We start from the raw sequence: 21354 nt of genomic DNA on the forward strand, positions 1-21354 counted from the left end.
GCCTTGTTCCCAGCTTATAAAAGCTGCCAAACAGAGGCAGGCCCCCACTGGCACCCACTCCCCCCCCCCCCCCCCCCGCAACCAGTAAGTTTGGAGGACCTTCCTTTTCTCTGTGCTGCCTCCCTTGTGTTTGAATATCAGCTTAGTAAAATTTGTCTAGAAATTTTTCTGGTGATTCCCCCTGATTTCTATCGTGGGAAACCCAAGGGCCCCAAACTCCATAACATTCCCACAGTATTGCAATTTCCTAGGCCATCGGTCTTGTTTACAGTGTTGTGTGTCTTCAATACTTACCCCAGGGTACTCATATGTTAGACAATCAATACAGATTTGTTAAATAAATGAATGAATAACAAATGAATGACTTAATTAAATAGTGTATAAAAGTAGCGATTTTCAAATAATTGGGCTTGTTTATAAAATATGTGCAACAACCAAAACTTGTATTTTTTGTGCTCCATTTATGAAACTAAATTAAAAGATAAATAACATGAAATAAAGCTATCTCCAAACTTTAGTTAGGGCTTGGAAGCAAGGTCTGAAACTGGATCTCACATTACACAGCTACAGCCTACAGCAGGGAAGGCCACTTGAAACAAAGCAAATTGTGCACTGTATCCATACAAGCTTTCACAGCCCCAAGTTTGAGGTGTTTGTTTGGTTTCAGGATTTTTAGAACAATGAACAAGGATGCCTTTTTTTGCAATCAGAAGAATGACTAAATAAAGGAAATAAATAGATCACAATCCACTGCAATAGAGGTGAGTCAACCATTATAGAAAAAGTGTTTAAAAATCATTTCAAAATCTATAATTATCCACCTCCATCTCTTATTTTACACACACATACACAAACACACAATAGCATATGAATGCTTATATAACCAATTACAGAGAATATAGATTTAAATAGCTCTTTGGAGCTATTCTTTTGTGTAAATTTTAGTGGACTAAACACCCAATTAAAGTGACAAAGTAAATTTATGCCATATAATAATAAAAAATATGCACTGTTGAAGTGAGAATCTATATTTACTGTCATATGATCACATTCATATTGGGAGCTGTGTTCAGATATGACTGATTTCTGGTGCAGAAAACATTACAATTTGTGGGGAAGGAACAAACCGAAGGGGAAATGCCATCCTTCCTGGTCCTTCGATGGCTTGCATGTTAATCTCTTACACTGGAGTGAATACAGATCAGTTCAGAGCCGCCTCCTGCCACCCACTCGCTGTCACCTGCACCTTTACCTCCTCCTGGGAAGCATGAGATCATCAGCGGGAGGTGTCAGTGCCTTTTCAAGGCTGAGGCTGGTGAAGGAAAGCTTGTTTCCCACCCCTGCACCTCAGGCCCTGATTCTAAGATGAGAAAACACAGGCACCGTGCTAGGAAATAAAAAGGGAACAATGGCAAAACACAAATTTTATGAAAAATGTGATATCTTCTCCCTGTAAAATAAGAGGCAATTGTAGAAAAAAATACATTCCCTGAAGTCAGGCGTAAAACAGGAGATAAACAACACTCTGTTATGAACTGTGAGGTTTAAGAGTTCTTACCTGGGCCTGAGTGGTTATAGTCCACACGAATCAAGACAGGGAGAGAAGCAAAGAGAAGTAAAATGTCAGTATATTGAATGAGAAGAACTCATGCTTCAAGTTTCAAGTATTATTATCCCTATAGAAAAGACTTTTTTTTTTTTTGTGGGGGAAATAAGGAGTAAATAATTAGAACACTTTTCTCAGGCCCCGGGAGAGAAAAACCAACTCACTGTTTAAAGGTAAGATACACTAATAACTATTGCAAACAGCAGAGTCACGGAAAGTATTAGGTGGGCAGGGTACAGACAACTCTGACAATGGCGTAGAACTCAACATACTTATCATACTGATCACAGGGAACTGACACAGAGCTGCAAATGCCCCGTGCTTCAAACTGTGAATGGTTATCTATTTATAGATTGATTGATTGACTGATTGATCTATCCATCTTCATCCATCCATCCATCCATCCATCCATCCATCCATCCACATTTCATAAGAAATGAGGATTTGCTTCCTCAATGGGAAAATAGAACCTCAAACACCATTTTCAAGTCAAAGTACCACTGATTATATTGAGGAATATTTAATTGTAAAAAAAATCTATGTGACTTCAACATTTTTCAACATTAACACAAACCTCTGCATATTCTTTGCTCTTCTAATACGTTACTAATATATAAATTCTTAAAAGTTTATTTTTATAAATGAATTATTTCTTGTTTTAGCTTTGATATTTTAGTTGTTAAAGTCTCAATACACCACCAGTATGATGTTAACAGATACCCAGATGTCCTTTTCAAACTCTGCATTAGACTACATTAAAGTTGGAGAATGACAGAGAAATGGCTTAGAGGAAAGACTTTTCATAGCAAAGACAATTTGGCATGAGGTCTTGAATCTTTTCAAATTCACCATTAAAGAAAATTTCTCTTTATTAGAACCATGGCCAAAATTTAATAAAATTTACATTTACTATTGGAAATTCAAGATTTCAAAACTCACAGAAAAGTGTTGTTTTGTATTACAAACATTACAGTTGAGTTATTCTGTTTCACTTGGGTCAAGGAGCTACATCTTTTTCTTTAGAAGCATTCCCAAGCACAGGGACGCTCGATTACCAATAGATGGCAGCAGTGCAGTATATTACTAACTTTTAGTTGAATTTAAGGGCAAATTTAGCTACTTGGGGAAAAATCCAGATTCTTTCTAGAGAATTTAATTCTACACTTTCTTAATCCTAGTACCTTTATTCATAAGTTCTTTTTACTTTCTCTACAGCGTACTTTTATTGCTATGAACAAATTTAGGTTAATTTGGGAAGGAAAGTTTGGGTCCTGGTAGGCAGTGTGTTTGGAGATTAAAATTAGTCTATGTGTATATGAACTATATCTATACATTTATGGTTGGTTCATACATATGACTTGGTTCATTTGATTGTGACTTAGATTTAAATATACATCTTCAACATCTACACAGACTATATAAAATTCATTCTTTGTTCATTCACATGCAGGTCAAACATGATAATCATTGTCTGATGTATCTTATGTTACATTTAAATTAGTTGCAATTTCCTCTATTAGCCTTTTACTTTATATTTCCAACAGAACACAACTATTAATAGCAACTAATAAAGAGCATCTGAAGTCAAATAAAGTTCAAAATAAGATTTAAAAGGCCAATGACTAAATTGATAGATATACTTACAGTGACTTTGAGGCCATTTAAAATTTTAAAACATTTTATATCAACTAATTTTAAATGAATGAACAATGTATCTTCCCTAACATTAGACCTGAACCTAAATACTTTCTTTGATTTTAATTTAAGTGGTTGGTAATTGAGATGTCTTCTTTAAGAGTCCTAGGGAAGTCTAAGAATGATACAATCTTGCTCTTAATACACAAGTTAGATATAATTTTATTACAGGTTAAATACCTCGACATTATTTCAAAGGGAGGTTTCATTAGATTTCCATTGCATTATATTCAGATGCATATATACGCAGGGTACTGGATCGCTTGAGAATACAGAGATGATATATCTGATTTGGGTTTTCAATAATATACATGTATTGAACCAGGCTACTCTAAAAATAAAGTGAGCCAAATTTCTAATTCAGGGGCTATTATTTACTTTGGTCCATTGGGGGTGGGGGGAATAAATCATTATCAATCTAAATCACAGTACTTTAATATTCCCAATGGGAGAAAATACCTGGTTGACGTGGTCCAGTTTGGGGCAAGGCCTTCCTCCATTATACGGCTTTTCACGCAGCCATTTAGACCGAACCTTCACGCCGCTCCCACAGGACTTGCTGCAGCGGGACCAGTTGGACCACTCGCTGAGCTTGCAGTCAGAGGGGCAGGGGATGATGCAGGCCTCTTCGATGTACCCTGAGTGTAGGAAAACGAGAGGAGGGCCATCTCCCTCGTGTCACTCGTCCACCACCACCCAGACGCTCATTTGGAAGATCCAAGTTTGACTTGACAGCAACATGCTAATGCAGAGTCTTCATCGTTAAGGATTCAAATTAAACGTTGCAGGAAACAGTGACTCTGTTAAAATAACAGCTGAGCAGCTGCCATATGATCTGCTCAGGATTCACGCTCACCACATTTCAGCGTTCCTGACGCCCTGACAGTTCCTGTTTAATTGACAATAACCTGCCTGCTGCCATGTCATCCGCATTCTGCCAGAATGATTCATTAAAAAAATTATAACAGTTTTCCACAGAATCCTGTCCGTTAATGTCACACAAGGTCAAGTTTCTGAGTCCACTCAAAAACTTGACCTTGCTCAAGAAGAAAGCCAGGCCCTTTCAACCACTATCCAAAAGGAACCATTTAACTTAGCACCTTATGTTTCCCCTTCTTTGAAAATGAGGCCAGAAAAAGAAAAAGGAAGACTGTTAAATAAATAAAGTCTCCTAGTTTTATAGTGCTGCCAATTTCAAAGCACCTTCCTACCTTGTGTTCATTTAATTTGCTTGAAAATTTTAGAAACGCATTGGGCAGGTATGGATGGTCTACTGGGCAGATAAGAAAACAAATGCAGAGAGATAATTGACAAATGCAAGGTCATATAGTGAGGTGTGAGGAAAAGTTTTCTGAGGTCTAGTCCAGTATTCATTCCATCAAATCACACAGCCAATTAACTCAATAGTCTACCGATTAGTTTTGAGAAATGGGAGCATTTTCCTTGAACAATCCCTTACCACCAACTTGGCATTTCACTAGATCAATTTATCACTATTGTTCCCAAGGCAAATGTGTAAGAAAAGCAAAATTCCTCTGGTCAAGAGTCATATACTGTGTGCAGAGTAGTTGTTCTTGATTCAAGAATACACTCTGTCATACCATTTTACATCAACATGAAGGATTCGATTTAGAAATTATTATCACATAAACAGTTTGTACTAGGATCTCAAGCAGATATTTTTAAAATATCTTTTTATTACTTTTTAGAGCAAGAGGAAGGGAAAGGGAGAGATAGAAACATCGATTAGAGAGAAACATCGACTGGCTGCCTCCTGCATGCTCCCTACTAGAGAGAGGGCCTGCAACCTGGGCATGTGCCCTGACCAGGAACTGGAATCAGTGACCTCTTGTTTTATAGGTCAGCGCTCAACCACTGAGCCACACCAGCTGGACTGTGACAGAATCCCTTAAGGTGCTTAGGCAATAATTTGATTTCAAAATCAGTCTAGTTATCCTAGCATAATAAAGAAACTATCAATCATAATATTAAGTCTTGATTTTTTAAAATAAATCTAGTTATTTCCAATGTTCATTGTTTTATCAATTCTTTTTTGAAAATCATAACAATCTTCAAATAGATGGAGTGATCTACTTAAATCTTCTACTTTGACTTTAAATATGGCTTGAGGTGAGGAAACAAAAGCTCCGCTTACTTTTTTGAGTTGAAATACATTTTAAACTCCATTATCTTTTTCATACAGCACAGCCAGTAAATAAATTTACCTAAAACAGCATGAGATGCTTAGATATGTAATTCCTGATAGGGCCAATAATAATTTTTTAATATATTAGTTTTTTATTGCATAGTAATAGTTTAAGAAATAAAATAAAAATGTAAAAATGTCTAATTTCCAAGTGAATGCCATTCTGTCATCAAACTAATTAATGTTTAAGCAAGTCCAATAATTTTTTAAAATCCCAATTATTTCCAGATATTATCAATAGCTTTGGCAAAAGGACACTAGCATTCAAAGGTAACGTTATTGAAATATTTCTAGAAGAATTGCATTTTCCACCTTGTTAAATTTCAAAATGACTGTAAAAGTAAACCTCTAACCTTTTGTTATTTAGTAACTGTAGTGGAAAACAGAAACACATAATCTTTAATGTCACTGCTTCATAGAGTAACAGATAAATGGAAATTCTTTCCTTCCATTGTCAGTTGAAGTATTATGGCATTAGTGAGATTTAACATGGATGACCTCAGACTGATTCACATTTATTATCAAGTAGTAACACTTAACACTTAGTATATTCCAGAAACATCTCTCAAATAAAACTCAAGGTATTAAATTGTTAAAAGATACATGTAGACCCTGAGATAAAACTGCAGCAGAATATAATGCTTAACATGTCATTTTTATTTTCCGATGTGTAACAACTTTCAATAATTGCCTGTCATGTTTATCTAGCACAATTAAAATCCTTAATTTTAGTAGTGAATTGCTAGATAATCATGGGGGATTGAAAGACAGAACATTTGATGTGTTTTAAGGCTAAATAAATGGCTGGCATCTTATAGCAATTTATGGCTTCTGAGGAATACTGGAATAAAATAAATGACTTCACAATTAGGTGTTAAAACTTTTAGCAGTTCAACACCGAATTTGACACATGGAAAAATCAAACTCCTGACTTCTGATCATATTTTTTTTGTATCCTATGACTGTTCATTGAGGTTGAAATGGATGCAAAACACTAACAGCCTTAAAGTGGCAACCAGAGGACATACTGCCTTTTAGATATATCCCATCACCTCATTCATTTGAACTGTGAATTGCAGATAAAGTAGCTGTCAACAACCTTCACAATTATTAACGCTGTGCTGTTGAAAGGTACACTGTTGATAGAGTAAAAAAAATCATTTTGAAAACACATGAAAAAATATCGGTAGGTTCTGATTTACAGCTGTGTGAATAAGCAACACTGGCACTGTATGAGAAACATCTGGATTAATCTCCAAAGTGACCTCAAAAAAATCTCTCCTGCTTAAATGTGTATTATATACATATGATTGCAACAGGAATGAGAGCATTTAGCTATAAATTTATCTATTGTTGTCTGTGTGGGTTTAAAAATATTTTTTAAATATCCCCAAATGAACATGATATTCTTTTGTAATTATATATTAAAAGCTGATAACTAGATAACCCAGGGAAACCAAACAACTATATGTATAACCAAACTCTTATAATTGAATGTTCTACTCATTCAATTGGAATCAACACTGGGCAATTAAAATTTTCATAGAGAACTGTTCAGACAAATTGATATTACTACAGTATAATGCTATTTTACTTTTATTTATATTTATTTGTTTTATATACATATGAAGGCATATCTCTCCATTCTGCTAAGTACTTAAAGATTCAGGAAATTTCAACATCAGTGTTAAAGGCTGTGGGGTTTTGTTGATATTGTTATTCCAATACTGGAAGCTTATCCAATGATAAGGCACATTAAGATTCATAGATACATCTCTGTATAAGTTCATTATCAAGGCCATTTCTTATAGCAAACTCTAAAGCTTTCTGTTGCACAATAATTAGGTTGATCTTTGACCTTGATTACTGGGAAATAGCCTCCATGCCCTAAACTTGAGTGTTAGGAGTATCACTGCTATTCATGGAGGGCCCCTTGCACTACACATGAGTTTATGCTAAAAAGATGTTGACAGGAGGGAGACTGATTGAATTCAAAGACCAAGCAGGTGTTTAGAGTGTTGGGGCTTTAAGCAGCATGATACCTGACCAACCTCTTGGGTGGGAAGATTGAGTTCAACCAACCATGTGGTCAATGATTCAATCAATCATGCCTACGTGACGAAACCCCAAAAACAATGACACCAAAGCTCAGGTCAGTTTTCTGGTTGATTATAAACATTGATGTGCAGGGACGGTGATGCCTCCTGGTTCCATGGAAAAGAACATGGAAGCCTTGTTTGGGGGACCTTCCCAGACCTTGCCTTTGCGTCTTATTTTGGCTGGTTATGACTGTGATCTTTTGCTATAACAAAACTGTAAATGTAAGTATGGTTCTTTCCCGAGTTCTCGGAGTCATTCCAGTAAACTAATGGACCTGATGGGGTGGTGAGAACCCCCAAATCTGTGGCCAGCTTTTCAGTAGTAAAGTTAATCTGTGAATCCCCAAAGTTGTAGCTGATGTCTGAAGTGAGAACAGTCAAGTAGAGACCTGAGCCCCTACCCTGTGATGTGCGGCTTAGCTCTAAGTAGGTAGTGCTGGAATTGTATTCAACTTTCTCCTTCAAGCATCATCACAATGGTCATGTAGCGGACATATAATTTATTTTAAAAGGACATAAATCCATCATTTCTGTAAGAACTGTACCTATGGTTTACTTATTCAACCAAAGTAAAGACCCGGGGAAAGCATTATGGCATTTTCTGACTTTCTCCCCAAATTTAACATTTAAAATTCTAACCAATACTGTATTAAACATCAGAGATAAGTTCTACAAAACTCACTTTTGGGAATAGGATTTTGTAAGCAATATAAATGTATTTTATTGAGTGTTCAGATTGTGAAGATGAAGTAATGGAAAATAAATAAACCTTGAAACTAATTAGAGTGATTTATTTTTAACTTCATCTAATATTAACAAAGCTCTGTTCTTTCAAATCAATGAAAATCCTTTATTGCCATGGAAGCATTTCCAAAGGATGATCTTTAAACAGTTTTGGTGGATTGTAGTAAGTATTAAACATACATTTTACAAAAAGCATTCTGTGGTCAAGTGAGTTAGAAAATTATTGCATTAAACTGGTTAAACAAGGCTCTTTTCCCTGGGCTTTCCTTTTTTGCTAATGTGAATCGTGAATCTCTCAGAAGATAACTCAGGCACTGCATTCCTGTGATTAATGACTTTTTCCTATAGCATCTCACTGAACAAGTGAGAAATAGATTGCTCATAGTTTGTAATTATAGTGCATTAAAATTGGATTCATGTTTTGAGCTGGACAGAGTTTTAATATTTTTCAAGTGGTCCTTCTTATGTCCATTTCCAAATACGAAAAAAAGTAAAAGCAAACAAACAAATTAATAACAAAATCCCCCATACTTAGGAGAGTTTCTTCTTCTTAAATTATCTTAAGCTTCAAAGTCTTAAAGCTTTAAAGGTTAAACTTATAGCAAAGGGAGGGAAAACTGTTATGTGGATAAACTTAATGTTGTTGCTTTTTTATGGCTATTTTAAAAGACCACAGAAGAGTCAATTTTGTTTTTTAATGGAAGTGAACAAAATTTCTTCTGAGGGCTAAATTGACCTTCAATGCATTTATGAAGAAACTAGAGGCCCAGTGCATGGATTTGTGCACCAGTGGGGTCCCTTGGCCTGGTCCCTCAGCTTGGCCTGTGGGGATTGGGTCAAAGCTGATTCTCCAACATTCTCGAGGGGTCCTGGATTGTGAGAATGTGCAGGCCAGGCCGAGGGACCCCACTGGTGCACGATCAGGGCTGGGGATAGACATGGGAAAGCCCCAGGATGTGTTTGGCCAGTCTCGCCCAGTCCCAATCAGGGTTAATTAGGGCTGGCCAGTTGAGGAGGGACCGCAGGAGGTTGGCCAGCCAGGGAGGGACAGCGGGAGGTCTCCAGGGTATGTCTGGCCCATCCCGCCCCATTCCAATCAGCCAGACCCCAGCAACAAGCTAACCTACCTGTCAGAGCATCTGACCCCTGGTGGCCAGTGCGTGACATAGCTACCGGTCGAACGGTCTCTTAGGCTTTTATATATAGAGATGGGATAAACATGGAGAGTAAATACAAGAAAATATTTTTCTTTCACATTGAAATTTAAATGCCCACACATTTGTTGGTGCATTCTCAGGTTAATTTTTGAGTCCATAGATTTGGCTTATGTCTAATAATGAATGCCTTCTTCATTTATAAAAGCAAGCCCCTAGGTGTAAGCCTTATTCACTATATGACCATTGTGATGATGCTTTAAAGGAGAAAAAGACCTACATGTTAGGAATGAGACTAAACTCAACTATGGGTATAAAGCTTTAAAAAACTGTTTTGGGTTTGCAGGGCTCTACTAACATATAGGACTTTAGTATATATGTGTATTCACACAGGTCATTTAGCACCTTTATTAATTATGAAAACTTACATCACCACATAAGTAATGAACAACTCTGGTTATATCACTAAAATTACCAGATTTCAGGAAGATTACACTCTAATTGTTTTACTGAAATTAGTGTTACCACTTCTGTAAGGCATTAGGGAGAATAAGGGGTCAGAAGTCAATGGAAAGGATAGAGTAAAATAAAATAGCAGAAATGGTTGATAAAGGCAAAGATCCAATTTTTTTTTTATTGTTGCAAAGAATGAATAATGTTTACAGCAGTTAAATTTATTTTTAAGTTGCAGGACATTTTCTTCTTAAAAAGCTGAAAAGAAAGTCCAATGAGTATAAGGGGTATACTGGGAGCTATGTTTGACAGCCAGGCCTGAGGGAATCTGTGGAGCCCAGTTTGAAAACCATGTTGTTAAGTAATAGATGAGTTGCCATCTCCAGGACATGGAACTAACATCAGATGGTTTTCTATCACCGCTGACATGAGCCGTAGCTGCAGGAAAATTTCCAGCAGAAGTCTCTCTCATCATCACCTCCACAGTGCTCCTTCAGGGAGCCTGTCCAAGAATATTGTTGGTGTCCATCTGTATTTTAATTCTACCCTAGGCAATTGCTTTCTTATTGTACTCAAATGTCTAGAATAGTCCCTTTCTTTTTCACCCTCGCTATTTAAACTTGCAACTATTAGCGCAGGAAAAGTTTGTCCCTCATCTCCTGCTTCTCTTTTACAGTTTAAAAGAAAAACATCTCCATTGTGAGTGATAACTGCAAAAGCAATACTAGCTGTACCTGCGTTATTAAAGTTTTGAATTCTGAAATGAATTAGACATTAAATAAACACTATCAATTGAAAATGCTTTTCAGAGACATCAGTACTCCATTTCAGCTTGTTTACAAGACTCTATTTATAGCCCTAACCCAGCCGTGGGCAAACTACGGCCCGCGGGCCGGATCCGGCCGTTTGAAATGAATAAAACTAAAAAAAAAAAAGGCCTTACCCTTTAATGTCATGATGTTTACTTTGAATTTATATTAGTTCACACAAACACACCATCCATGGTTTTGTTCCGGCCCTCTGGTCCAGTTTAAGAACCCATTGTGGCCCTCGAGTCAAAAAGTTTGCCCACCCCTGCAACCGGTTTGGCTCAGTGGACAGAGCGTCAGCTTGTGACTCAAGGGTCCCAGGTTTGATCCCGGTCAAGGGCATGTACCTTGGTTGCGGGCACATCCCCACTAGGGAGTGTGCAGGAAGCAGCTGATCAATGTTTCTCTCTCATCGATGTTTCTAACTCTCTATCCCTCTCCCTTCCTCTCTGTAAAAAATCAGTAAAAATCTATTTTTTTAAAAAGACTCTATTAACAGTCTTTTCTGCCCATTTAATTAAACGTGCTTTTCCTCAAATACCAGCACCCGCTATATAAGGAGCAATTTCTCATTCAATTTTGTTTCTAATTAACCTCTAATATTAAACTTAGATAAACTTCTACAGAATCCCATTACAGAAAGTAATACATTCCAATTATATTATAATTGAGTGGTCAGGTAGGTTATCTTTAGAATCTACTCTCCCTATACTCATAAATATTTTTATCAGTTGCACCCTGACTTCCACAGAATGCCCTAAAATGTATATATATATCAAGTAGAAATGTTAGTCCTTATTTTCTCAAGGAAAGGTAAGTGGGAACAAAGAGAGTTAAATAAACATCTCACACTCTTGATTAACACAGGCCGGGAAACACAGGTTTACACAGGTTGTGTAAACACAGTCTGGGAAAATGCAATTTGTCACAATGACTAATATGAACCAAAAGGGTAAGCTGTTGTCCACATCTGGTGTTATACAAATTAGGCAATTCTGAATAAGCTCTAAATGGCAATAAAGAAACTTGTCAATGTTGATATTACGATTAATTCAGTGGATTGGGTGTGTGACTATTATATCTTCTCCCATTAAATAGGTAGAGAGAAGCACAGCTATTTGATAAGTATCATACAGAAACTTTGTAGCTTTTATTCCACAGATTTTAGTTGTTCTCAGTCATCTTTCTGATTATTTCCCAGAAATGTGACACAGAGGGAAGGACAGTCTGGGAAAATGAAAGTATCCAAACCTGATTGTGAATGAAATGCAGCCACAAAAATTCTCTCCAGCCTTTCCCTCATTCATTCATTCTACACATACTAACTGAGCACCTTCTGTTCTAGATGCTGGGGCTACTTCAGGGAATGAAGTAGTCCAGGATACCCTATCAATCTACATTCATGTACAGGAGATAAGGCATAAATAAAAATTTAATAAGTAAGTGAATTATATGGTATGTTATAGAATGACAAATGCGTTGGAAATACAAAGAGAAGAAAAGGTTAAGGGGTTTGGGGACAGCTGGGCAGAGTTGAGGGGCAGTACATAAAATTCTATCCCTCATGTGCAAATGGAACTATGTATACATGTATCTTGTATAAGCTAGGGTTACCTCTAAGATTCTTTAAAATATAAAGGTTAAATAAAGTATCAAGATTAAATGTATAACAAAAAGTTTCAGAAATTCAACCTCTTGTCCTGCAAAATCTTAAAAATGATTGATTAACTTAAGAAGTACCTAGTACTTACTATGTGGTCAGGCACTCAGTAAATTTCTAGTGAACTGATATTGTTTAAATTCTTAGAGCATTCCAGCAGTGAGTAGAAACTGATTCATTTGGTTTTAGAGTGATTTAAAATCTGTTGCTATAGTGATACCATACAAAAAGAAAATGTATATAATTTGTATTATCTTTTAAGGATAAATGCCAAAAATGTATTTATATATCAACATTTGTGCAGGAATTGTCTTTAATGCTATGTATAAGGATGGATGAACATTATGTAGCTCCAAAGGTATACATTGAGATCTGATTTTTGGAGTATGGGTGTATCACTTTTCTATACAGAGTCTATTATTATGAGAAATCCCAGACCTAATAGAATTGTGCCACAAGTTAAGACATTAAAAAAGAGTGACCACATGGGAAATGGCCTAGAATAATATAATTAAACTGGTGAAAGTAAAATTGCTTTGTCAGTATAATAACTGGTAATATGATCCACAGATAGACAACACAAATTAAATAGAAATTCCCTAAGGCCATTATTGAATAGGGAATTTGTGTCTCTGTATGGTATACATGTGGTAATTAATTTTATATTTCAACTGAAAGTAGGAGGAAACCTTTTTTTGAAAGCAACTTGAAGACACCATCTCTCCCACCCATCCAAAAAGCTGATTTGACTGAGAGAAGGCAGAGGACATAGAAAATGCAATTTAGAGCATACCTAGGACAGAGTGACAAAGTTATAGCATTCCACTGACGCCATCAGAATCCACAAAACATGTATTTAAAAAGTAGCAATTTCCAAAGGAATGAGGCAATAGAGATTCAATTTCCACAGACTTTGCTGTGAGTAAATATGTTAGTAAACACTAAAATATTCCACTGGATATCCATCATGGATCAGATTAAATAATGAATAATCTTGGACAGATGCAAAGAACTAAACTGGAAGAGTTCATTTAGTTAAGGATCGTTGATCCTTTCCCAAACCCCATGAAGGGCACGGACGCATCTTCTTTCTATACTTACTTTTCTTCCAGAATACACTCCTGCTTTCTTTAAACTTTGAATCGACAGCTAAGTTAGGAAGTCTACTGCCTTTGGCCAACTTCAAATGTTTTAGTGCTTTTACTTTTTTTGAGTGATCAAGCATTTTTGTGAGAGTCCCAGGATATTTTAAAGCTTTTTCTAAAAATAAGGTTGACTGTTAAGTGGCTGACGGAAGCACTCTTGCATCTAATTAGCAGATCAGGGTAAAAGTGAGAATATATGAGAATCATTCTGAAAACTCTCAGGTTACGTGAAAAACAAATGACTATCTTGGTGATTCGCTATGTATAACAATTTGAAATGTGAGCAAACACATGCTGCATTCTAAGAGAAACATATTTCTTAAGTGATCTTTAATTTTACATTTTAATGACTAATTATGATCGTATATATTATCATCAGATCATCTCAGGGTGAGAAGTGCATTTGCATTTTCCCGGTATCTAATTTACAGCACCTATGTTATTTGATATATAGCAGCGGTCCTCAAACTACGGCCCGCGGGCCACATGCAAATACAAATATTGTATTTGTTCCCGGTTTGTTTTTTACTTCAAAATAAGATATGTGCAGTTTGCATAGGAATTTGTTCATAGTTTTTTTAAAACTATAGTCCGGCCCTCCAACGGTCTGAGGGACAGTGAACTGGCCCCCTGTTTAAAAAGTTCGAGGACCCCTGATATAGAGGATAAAACACTCAGTTATACTTAGAGATGTTTCTCAAAGTATGCCTATTATAAACACGAAACTCTTTTTTCTTTAATTGTTCTAAGTGTATGGAATAATCTAAAATTTAGCAATGCACACATATTAACCTGAAACATACTTATATATAGAGCTTCAACATCCTTGGGGTTTATATCACTATACTTTGATAAAACAGAAACTATGAGATAAGGTTAAAAAATATGAATGAGGTTTTTGGAAATTTCTTTGTAAGAACATGTGTAAAAGTTTCCAATAACTGTGTCACTACGATACCTTGATGGTTTATAAATGTGAAATGGTCCAATTAGTTCATATTGTTTTCTGAACCATATAATAAAACTAGAGGAAGACCATTCCAATAGAATTTTTTTTTCAGCCATATTGGAAGGTACCTGCCATGTGCACCCCTCCTAACAATTTAACCCATTTTCTTAGGCCAACTCCCTGAAGAAGGGAGGAGGATCATTGTCCAGTGTTTGCAAATATGTGACATCTATGTTTCAGGCTGACCAATGGTAAACTGATCTCATAACATTATAAAAAGACAGCTAGCTGTATTAAAATAAAAAATAATGGAGAAACATTGTTCAAGGCTGCCTATATTAACACTTGGAGCCAAAGAGTTCACTACATATACTGGTCAAAAATGGTCACTCTTCACTAAGTTTTGGCAACTCAGTTATCATTACTGTATCTTAGTTTTTATTGTTTCCTTGTTTCCTCCCTCCCTCCCTCCCTCCCTCTCTTTCTTCCTTTTGGTTTAGAAATCAAAAGTGGGCAGTTTCCTAAGAGGATGTACTTTTTTTTTTGGCCAACCTCAACTTAATAGAGCAGTAGATAGGATATGTTTGAGTTTTCACCAATTATGGCTTTCAATCTTTCTTCTCTGACACTTAATGACATTTTAGGCACATTGCAAATCTTGCCAGTTTGGTTATTAAAAATCTGTCTAGTTTAAAACTTTATTTTCAAATTAAATTAAATTGAAACCTCTCTCCTTTCCTGTGCAGCTGTTGGGGCTGGTTGGGTCTATTCAACAGACTCTTAACCCCAGAGGAGGCTCTGGCAGTATTTGCCTACCTGTAAGCCGTCTTTGCCACCAAATTGATGGCTTCATTGCCAACTCCTGGACAACGAGACGAGTGCCACCGAATGTCCTGTTACATACAAATGACATACGTACAGTGTGGTGCCCCATAATGTTCCACTTAGAACCTAGTTCTGGAGAACTTCCTTTGCCTCCATTCTCATACATGTGCATTTTACCTCCACCCAAAGGCAGCAAATGTTTAACACGGGGGAAAAGTGGGATTACCATGGCTGTTACATCTGGACGTCTCCACGAGCCTGCCGTTTTGGTCGTAGCATGCCATTGCTTGGTAACGATAGCCTTGACCACATTCCTTGATGTCTCCTTGGACTTTCATCCCCAGCAGCACTTCCACTTTCCCCTCTGGCAAAATGCAGTCGGACCAGTTCCCCACGGGCTGTGCGTTATACTTGTCACAAGGACAATACTGAGTCTCGATCAGGGGGTACACCTGAGAATTTTTACAGTTTTCCTTCTTTTTGCTTTTTCCTGTGGAGAAATTTAAGTTGGAAAGTACCATTATTAATTTCAAGCATTCCCCTAAGTTTTCTCCTTTCCTAAACTTCCTTTCTCCATTTTAGCCACATTCAACAGTAGTCAATAAATAAACGCTATTTTCTCACCTCACAGTGCTTTCTATCTAGGCTTTTGTTAGTTCGGGGTGCTTTCCATGGTGAAATATATATATGTATATGTATGTATATATATATACATATATATATAATTTATTTATTTATTTTTCCATTTAAAAATAGTTAATTTGCCCAACTGGTGTGGTTCAGTGGTTGAGTGTCCACCTATGATCCAGGAGGTCATGGTTTGATTCCTGGTCGGGGCACATGCCTGGATTGCAGGCTCGATCCCCATTGAGGGCCGTGCAGGAGGCAGCTGATCAATGATTCTCTCTCATCACTGATGTTTCTCTCTCTCTCTCTCTCCCTCCCTCTCTCTCTCTTCCTCCCTCCCTCTCTGAAATCAATGAAAAGAAACAGCTGATGTAAAAATAGTCCTTATATAAGGTACTAACTGTCGTCACCACGACATTTTATATTCCTTAAAATGATCAAAATCTTCACAAATGATCATGTGTTTTCACTGACTGGGAGGTGGAGGTAACTGCAGTAATTTCTCCTGTATAATGTGCAAAAAGATGAAATGGGAGAGGGAGTCACTGCCCTGAACTTCACAGCTTTTTGTTAGTTCAAATAGATGGTATAGCCATCTAGGGAATTGAGAAATCGAGATTTTTGTATTTACTTTTATTTTGTTTTGTATTTACTTTTCTGATTATGATTTTGCCTCTTTCAGCATTTCTGAAGAGTAGTCATTTTGACATACTTGTGATTAACATAGGAAATATCAATAATATTCAAGGTGAAGATATTTAATATCAGGAAAAATACTAGAAATGGTTTATATATAAACGTAAATAAAGACCCTTTTAAAATAAATAACTCAAGTATAACAGTAACACATGCTTAAAATTATATATCATTATTTTAACTGGATAACATATTTATATTTATTATGTTATATAGTATAGACTAATTATATAACATATCATTAATGACATGTTTTACATATATTTATCTGTAACTTTCATAAGAGAGCTTACATAGTTCTCAACAGTCTTTATTTATGACAGGTGGCTTATTTTATAACTTTTAAAGTCTGAGTAGTCTACTAGCACCAATATTTTTAGGTTTCTTTTGCCAACTGACAGTCTTTTTGAATGCACCAGGGTGTAGGTCAGTAATATGTCTCCTGTTCTTGCTCATTATATCACTGCTTTTTGTCATTGCGGCTGCCTTTCAAAATGCAGTTTTCTGACACAGAATTAACCTCACAGTCCCCTTCTAGGATATGAAAGATAATCCAAGGCTGTGACAGTGAGAATGGGCTAAGAAAATGAAGGAGCAACATTTCCTCGTGTCCCCAAAGACCTTTTCTCCAAGCCCTTCACGGTCTGTAGGCAATTCACCAAACGCCCATATTTAAACAAAAAATAACCTTCCACCTATTGTACAGGTGATGCAGTTTGGTCTTCAAGGCTACTTTTTCTTTGTGCTAAAATTACAATGTCTGTCGCTGCCAGCTAACATTAAAACACACATCCGAATCCACTGGTGACGTATTAGGTCAAAGTGTACCAGCGATAAGGCCTATCTGTGCGTTTTCCAAATACATGGTCGGCGCTCTCTTGGTCTGACTGTTTTGTGTTTTTCTACCTTGACAAGTATTGACGTAGGCGCTCCAGCTAATTATTCTTACCAACAATAGTGCGCTTTCTGGTCCTGACTGCCCCACAGTCTCCATTGCATGAGGAAAACTTGGACCAGCTGGTAAACTGACAGTCGTCGTGGCAGGGGACCTGGCAGGCCTGGGTGAGGGCTGGCACGGGGCCTGCGTGCTGGAGGCATTCGTGGATGCCGGCCTGCCCTTCGTCTTGCTTTCGGCAAGTAATGGCTGGAGGAAAAGCAGAGAACTGTTTATAGCAAACTGGAATGTCTGTACTTACTCTGCAATTTAGGAATTAGCATTTCCTTAAGCAGAGGAACCCTCTCTTCATCCTTTATTTGCAGCAAAAATCTAGTAGGAGGGTTTGCGATAATCATTAAATTGATGGTGTAGGTTTAAAAAAAAATCACAGATAACCAACCCTCCCTGGTTTTTATTAGATGCTAGGAAGACTTTCAAGTCACATGTGAAGTATACTGAGAAATGAATTATTTAAGAGCAAATAAATAATATATGGGTTCTGATAATAGTTTATGTTGAACACAGGCTATTGACAGAAGGGCTGGGAGATATTGCCTATGCCCACCTCTAATAATTGCTTTTACCTCATTGGCCACTCTAGGATTCCTATACAGAAGGGGCTTAGGGGCAGCAAATTGGTTGGAGGGTTTGGGTGGAAAGGGGGGTGCTTATGGAATTTGTCCTAAAGCTGCATTTGCATATTTTTGTTTTTGCCTTTTTACATTAGAAGTTTGTTGGGATGGCTTTGGAGTGGTTAATGGGAGGGGCAGTGTCAAATTCCATACCCCCTCCTCCCCACCGGTCTACAAGCTCATCACATGCATAAATATCAACCAAAAATTCAAAAATAAAATAAAGACTTTCAGCAACCTTCATCTATCATACCATAATGGCTATTTCCCCAACTACATTTGGACCCTTAAAAATGGTATGACAAATTAATAATTTTAATTTGTATATATGATTTCCCCAAGATACTGTTTTACTGATTTCTATAAACTGTGTCATAGTTTCATTACTTATTGAATGTAGATGTAAACCTGCTTGAAGGTAAACAAGTATAAAAAAGAGACCAACAATAAGTGATGCTTAAAATACCTTTACTCCCACTGCCTTTTTCCTTGTTGGTTTTAAAATAACTCACTCACTTACTGAGGAGGCAGATGAAACATTTATATGTTGGTCCTAAAGTTAAGTCTTTATTGAACTAGCTTAACTGGCCTTAGTCCGGCTGATTTACATGGCCTTTCAGGTTTATGGGCTAGGCTGAAACGGCTGCTGATCTCTGCCTGCTCAGGGTTCTGTCATTATGAAACTAAGGTGAAGGGACCTGACATTTTGACCCCAAATTACAGTGAGGGGGGCACAGAAGGCCTCAGGTTAGACAACACTCTCTGAGTCTGTCCACCTAAACGTAACACTCAGTAGTGCAGGGCTGTGTGATGGCGTGTGGGTAAGGATCTAACAATTCCAGCCTGGGAAGGCTTTATCTGTGTAGGTGGACACAAGTTATTGCAATTGCTACAGAAAAAGTTACATAATTGTGCAAATGTAGGTGAAACCTCACCTATTTCTTAGCTTATAAGTATCTCTTCATTAAGTATTTAGAACCCTGGGACGGCCAATTTTATGAAAAGAACAGGGGTCCCTAAATTTTAAAGATACAAAAATCTGATAGAGTAGGCAGTAATTTATGAAGATTATATGACAGGAAACACCATTAATTGTCCCAAAGAGACACTTACCCCGTGGGAGAGGAACTGTCTGGTGATCTGTGTTTATCAGACCAACCTTAGGTAGTGGGTCTCAAATCAAGCTTCAGATTACAATCACCTGGATAGCTTTTGGGACGTGTCCACACCTTTGCTGAACTCAAACATTCTGACTTAAGGGATGGAGGGCAGGGTCCTGGGCATTAGCATCTTTTTAAAACTTCCTGGATGATTCAAATGTGTAACAGTGGATGGAGACCACTGTTCAAGTAGGTAATATATTTCCATTTGCATCAGAAACACCTGGGATGCTATTAAAGTTGGAGAATCTTGGATTCGTTCCAGAGCTCCCGCACTAGCATTCTGTGTGTGGGGTCAAAGAATATGAATTTTTTTTCTAGCTGCTCAGATTTCCTTATGCACACTCAAGATGAAGACCCACTGGGCTTGAGCACTGAAGGCACAAGGAGGGATTTGGTTGAACCCTGTGGCTAAGACGAAAAGTCCCCTGGTGCCCAATCACCTTGGCACTGTGCCAAGTGGAGGGAACCAATGGCTGAGCATGCGGGAATGAGCTAAGGAAGCTCTAAACTTGGACCCCCAAGGGGCCTGTACAAAGAGTGGACCAAAAAGAGCAGCCACATACTCTGGGAGAATGTTATCTGTGGAATGGGGTAGGAGTCGTCCCCGTGATGTGGTATGCTAATGAGCTGATATGGTTTTTGCAGTTCTTGCTACACCTGTGGAAGCCGGGTTGACTCCTTAAACGAGGGGTGGGCAAACTTCTTGACTCGAGGGCCACCATGGGTTCTTAAACTGGACCGGAGGGCCGGAACAAAAGCATGGATGGAGTGTGTGTGTGAACTGATATAAATTCAAAGTAAACATCATTACATAAAAGGGTACGGTCTTTTTTTTTTTTTTTTTTAGTTTTATTCATTTCAAACGGGCCGGATCCGGCCCGCGGGCCGTAGTTTGCCCACGACTGCCTTAAACACTTCAAACTTAGCAAGCTTTGGTGGCTGTGGGCAGAGTTGCACCCACGGAGGCTAAAAAGGAAGGATTGTCAAAGAGGAAGATATTAGACTTTATACTCCTCGGGATATGCAGGAACCCCAAGAATGACACATTTGGAAAATAAGAGCTTTGACCATATCAGAACTCTAAGCTTGGAAGCAGGTCACACTGTTTATAACTAAAAGAAAATTACAAAACTAAATGTGGGTTCCTTGAAATAAGACTACTTTTACCTCTTCATCCAATTTGGCTCTCTGAAACAGAGACCTGATTATAAGTCTTCTGAGAAACGAAATGAAGTTGCCTCAGGTTCTCCATTAAGGTTCTCTCTCTAAGGTTCTGACTCACCAACTGTATTTCAGAACTGTTCCGATTATCATCACATTAAGTAATATAAAAAACATAACAAAATCACTACCATAATTTCAGAAATAAATTAATTTTGTGTAGATCTATATATGCTACTTACAAAAATCTAAAGTCCTTTTCTCTATACACCTGCAGTACATAAAATCTTTAATACTTTGACTAGTTGAAAAAAAATATGTAAAATTCCCATCTCTGTTCTCAGAACCCACTCAGCACTCCACTCCCCTTATCAGAGATTTTAGACAATGTGCTTCGAATGAATTACTCATGCCATGCTATGCAAACAAGTAGCAACACCAGCATTTGCACAATATATTGAAAATTTATCACACATCTCAACTTGTTCCCATTCTGGGGTAGAGGAAATACAACAATTCAAACACAGGAATGCAATCTGAAATGAGCTTCCTGCTACTGGGGGCCAGGGAAATATAAATGGAAAGGAAATCATCGGATCGCTCAAGTTTAGAAATTTTAAAAATGATTTCTAAGACACTAAAGTCAGAATGTTTTTAACTGCAGAAAGGACTCATCATGCACTGCATGGTTTCCTGGCACACCAAAATGCTGCATGTGCTCAGACAACTGTATCTGTCTTTCCAGGTGGAGCGTTTATAGCTTGTGTGTAGTGATTATGCTGCAAGCTCTCCT

At 37.4% G+C, this 21354-nt stretch overlaps 1 protein-coding gene across 1 annotated transcript in view; it reads right to left on the reverse strand.

The window, feature by feature from the left end:
• THSD7A (thrombospondin type 1 domain containing 7A) overlaps nt 1-21354 on the reverse strand; it is a 318818-nt gene that overhangs the window by 34046 nt on the left and 263418 nt on the right. The window contains exons 12-14 of the mRNA XM_081102812.1: nt 17618-17812; nt 15572-15835; nt 3761-3939 (exon numbers count right to left, since the gene is read on the reverse strand). Coding sequence (XP_080958938.1) covers nt 3761-3939; nt 15572-15835; nt 17618-17812 — 638 coding nt within the window. The remainder of the gene's footprint in view (nt 1-3760; nt 3940-15571; nt 15836-17617; nt 17813-21354) is intronic.

The sequence above is a fragment of the Myotis nattereri genome (genome assembly GCF_964212035.1).
Source record: "Myotis nattereri genome assembly, chromosome: 11".
Taxonomy (NCBI): Eukaryota; Metazoa; Chordata; class Mammalia; order Chiroptera; family Vespertilionidae; genus Myotis; species Myotis nattereri.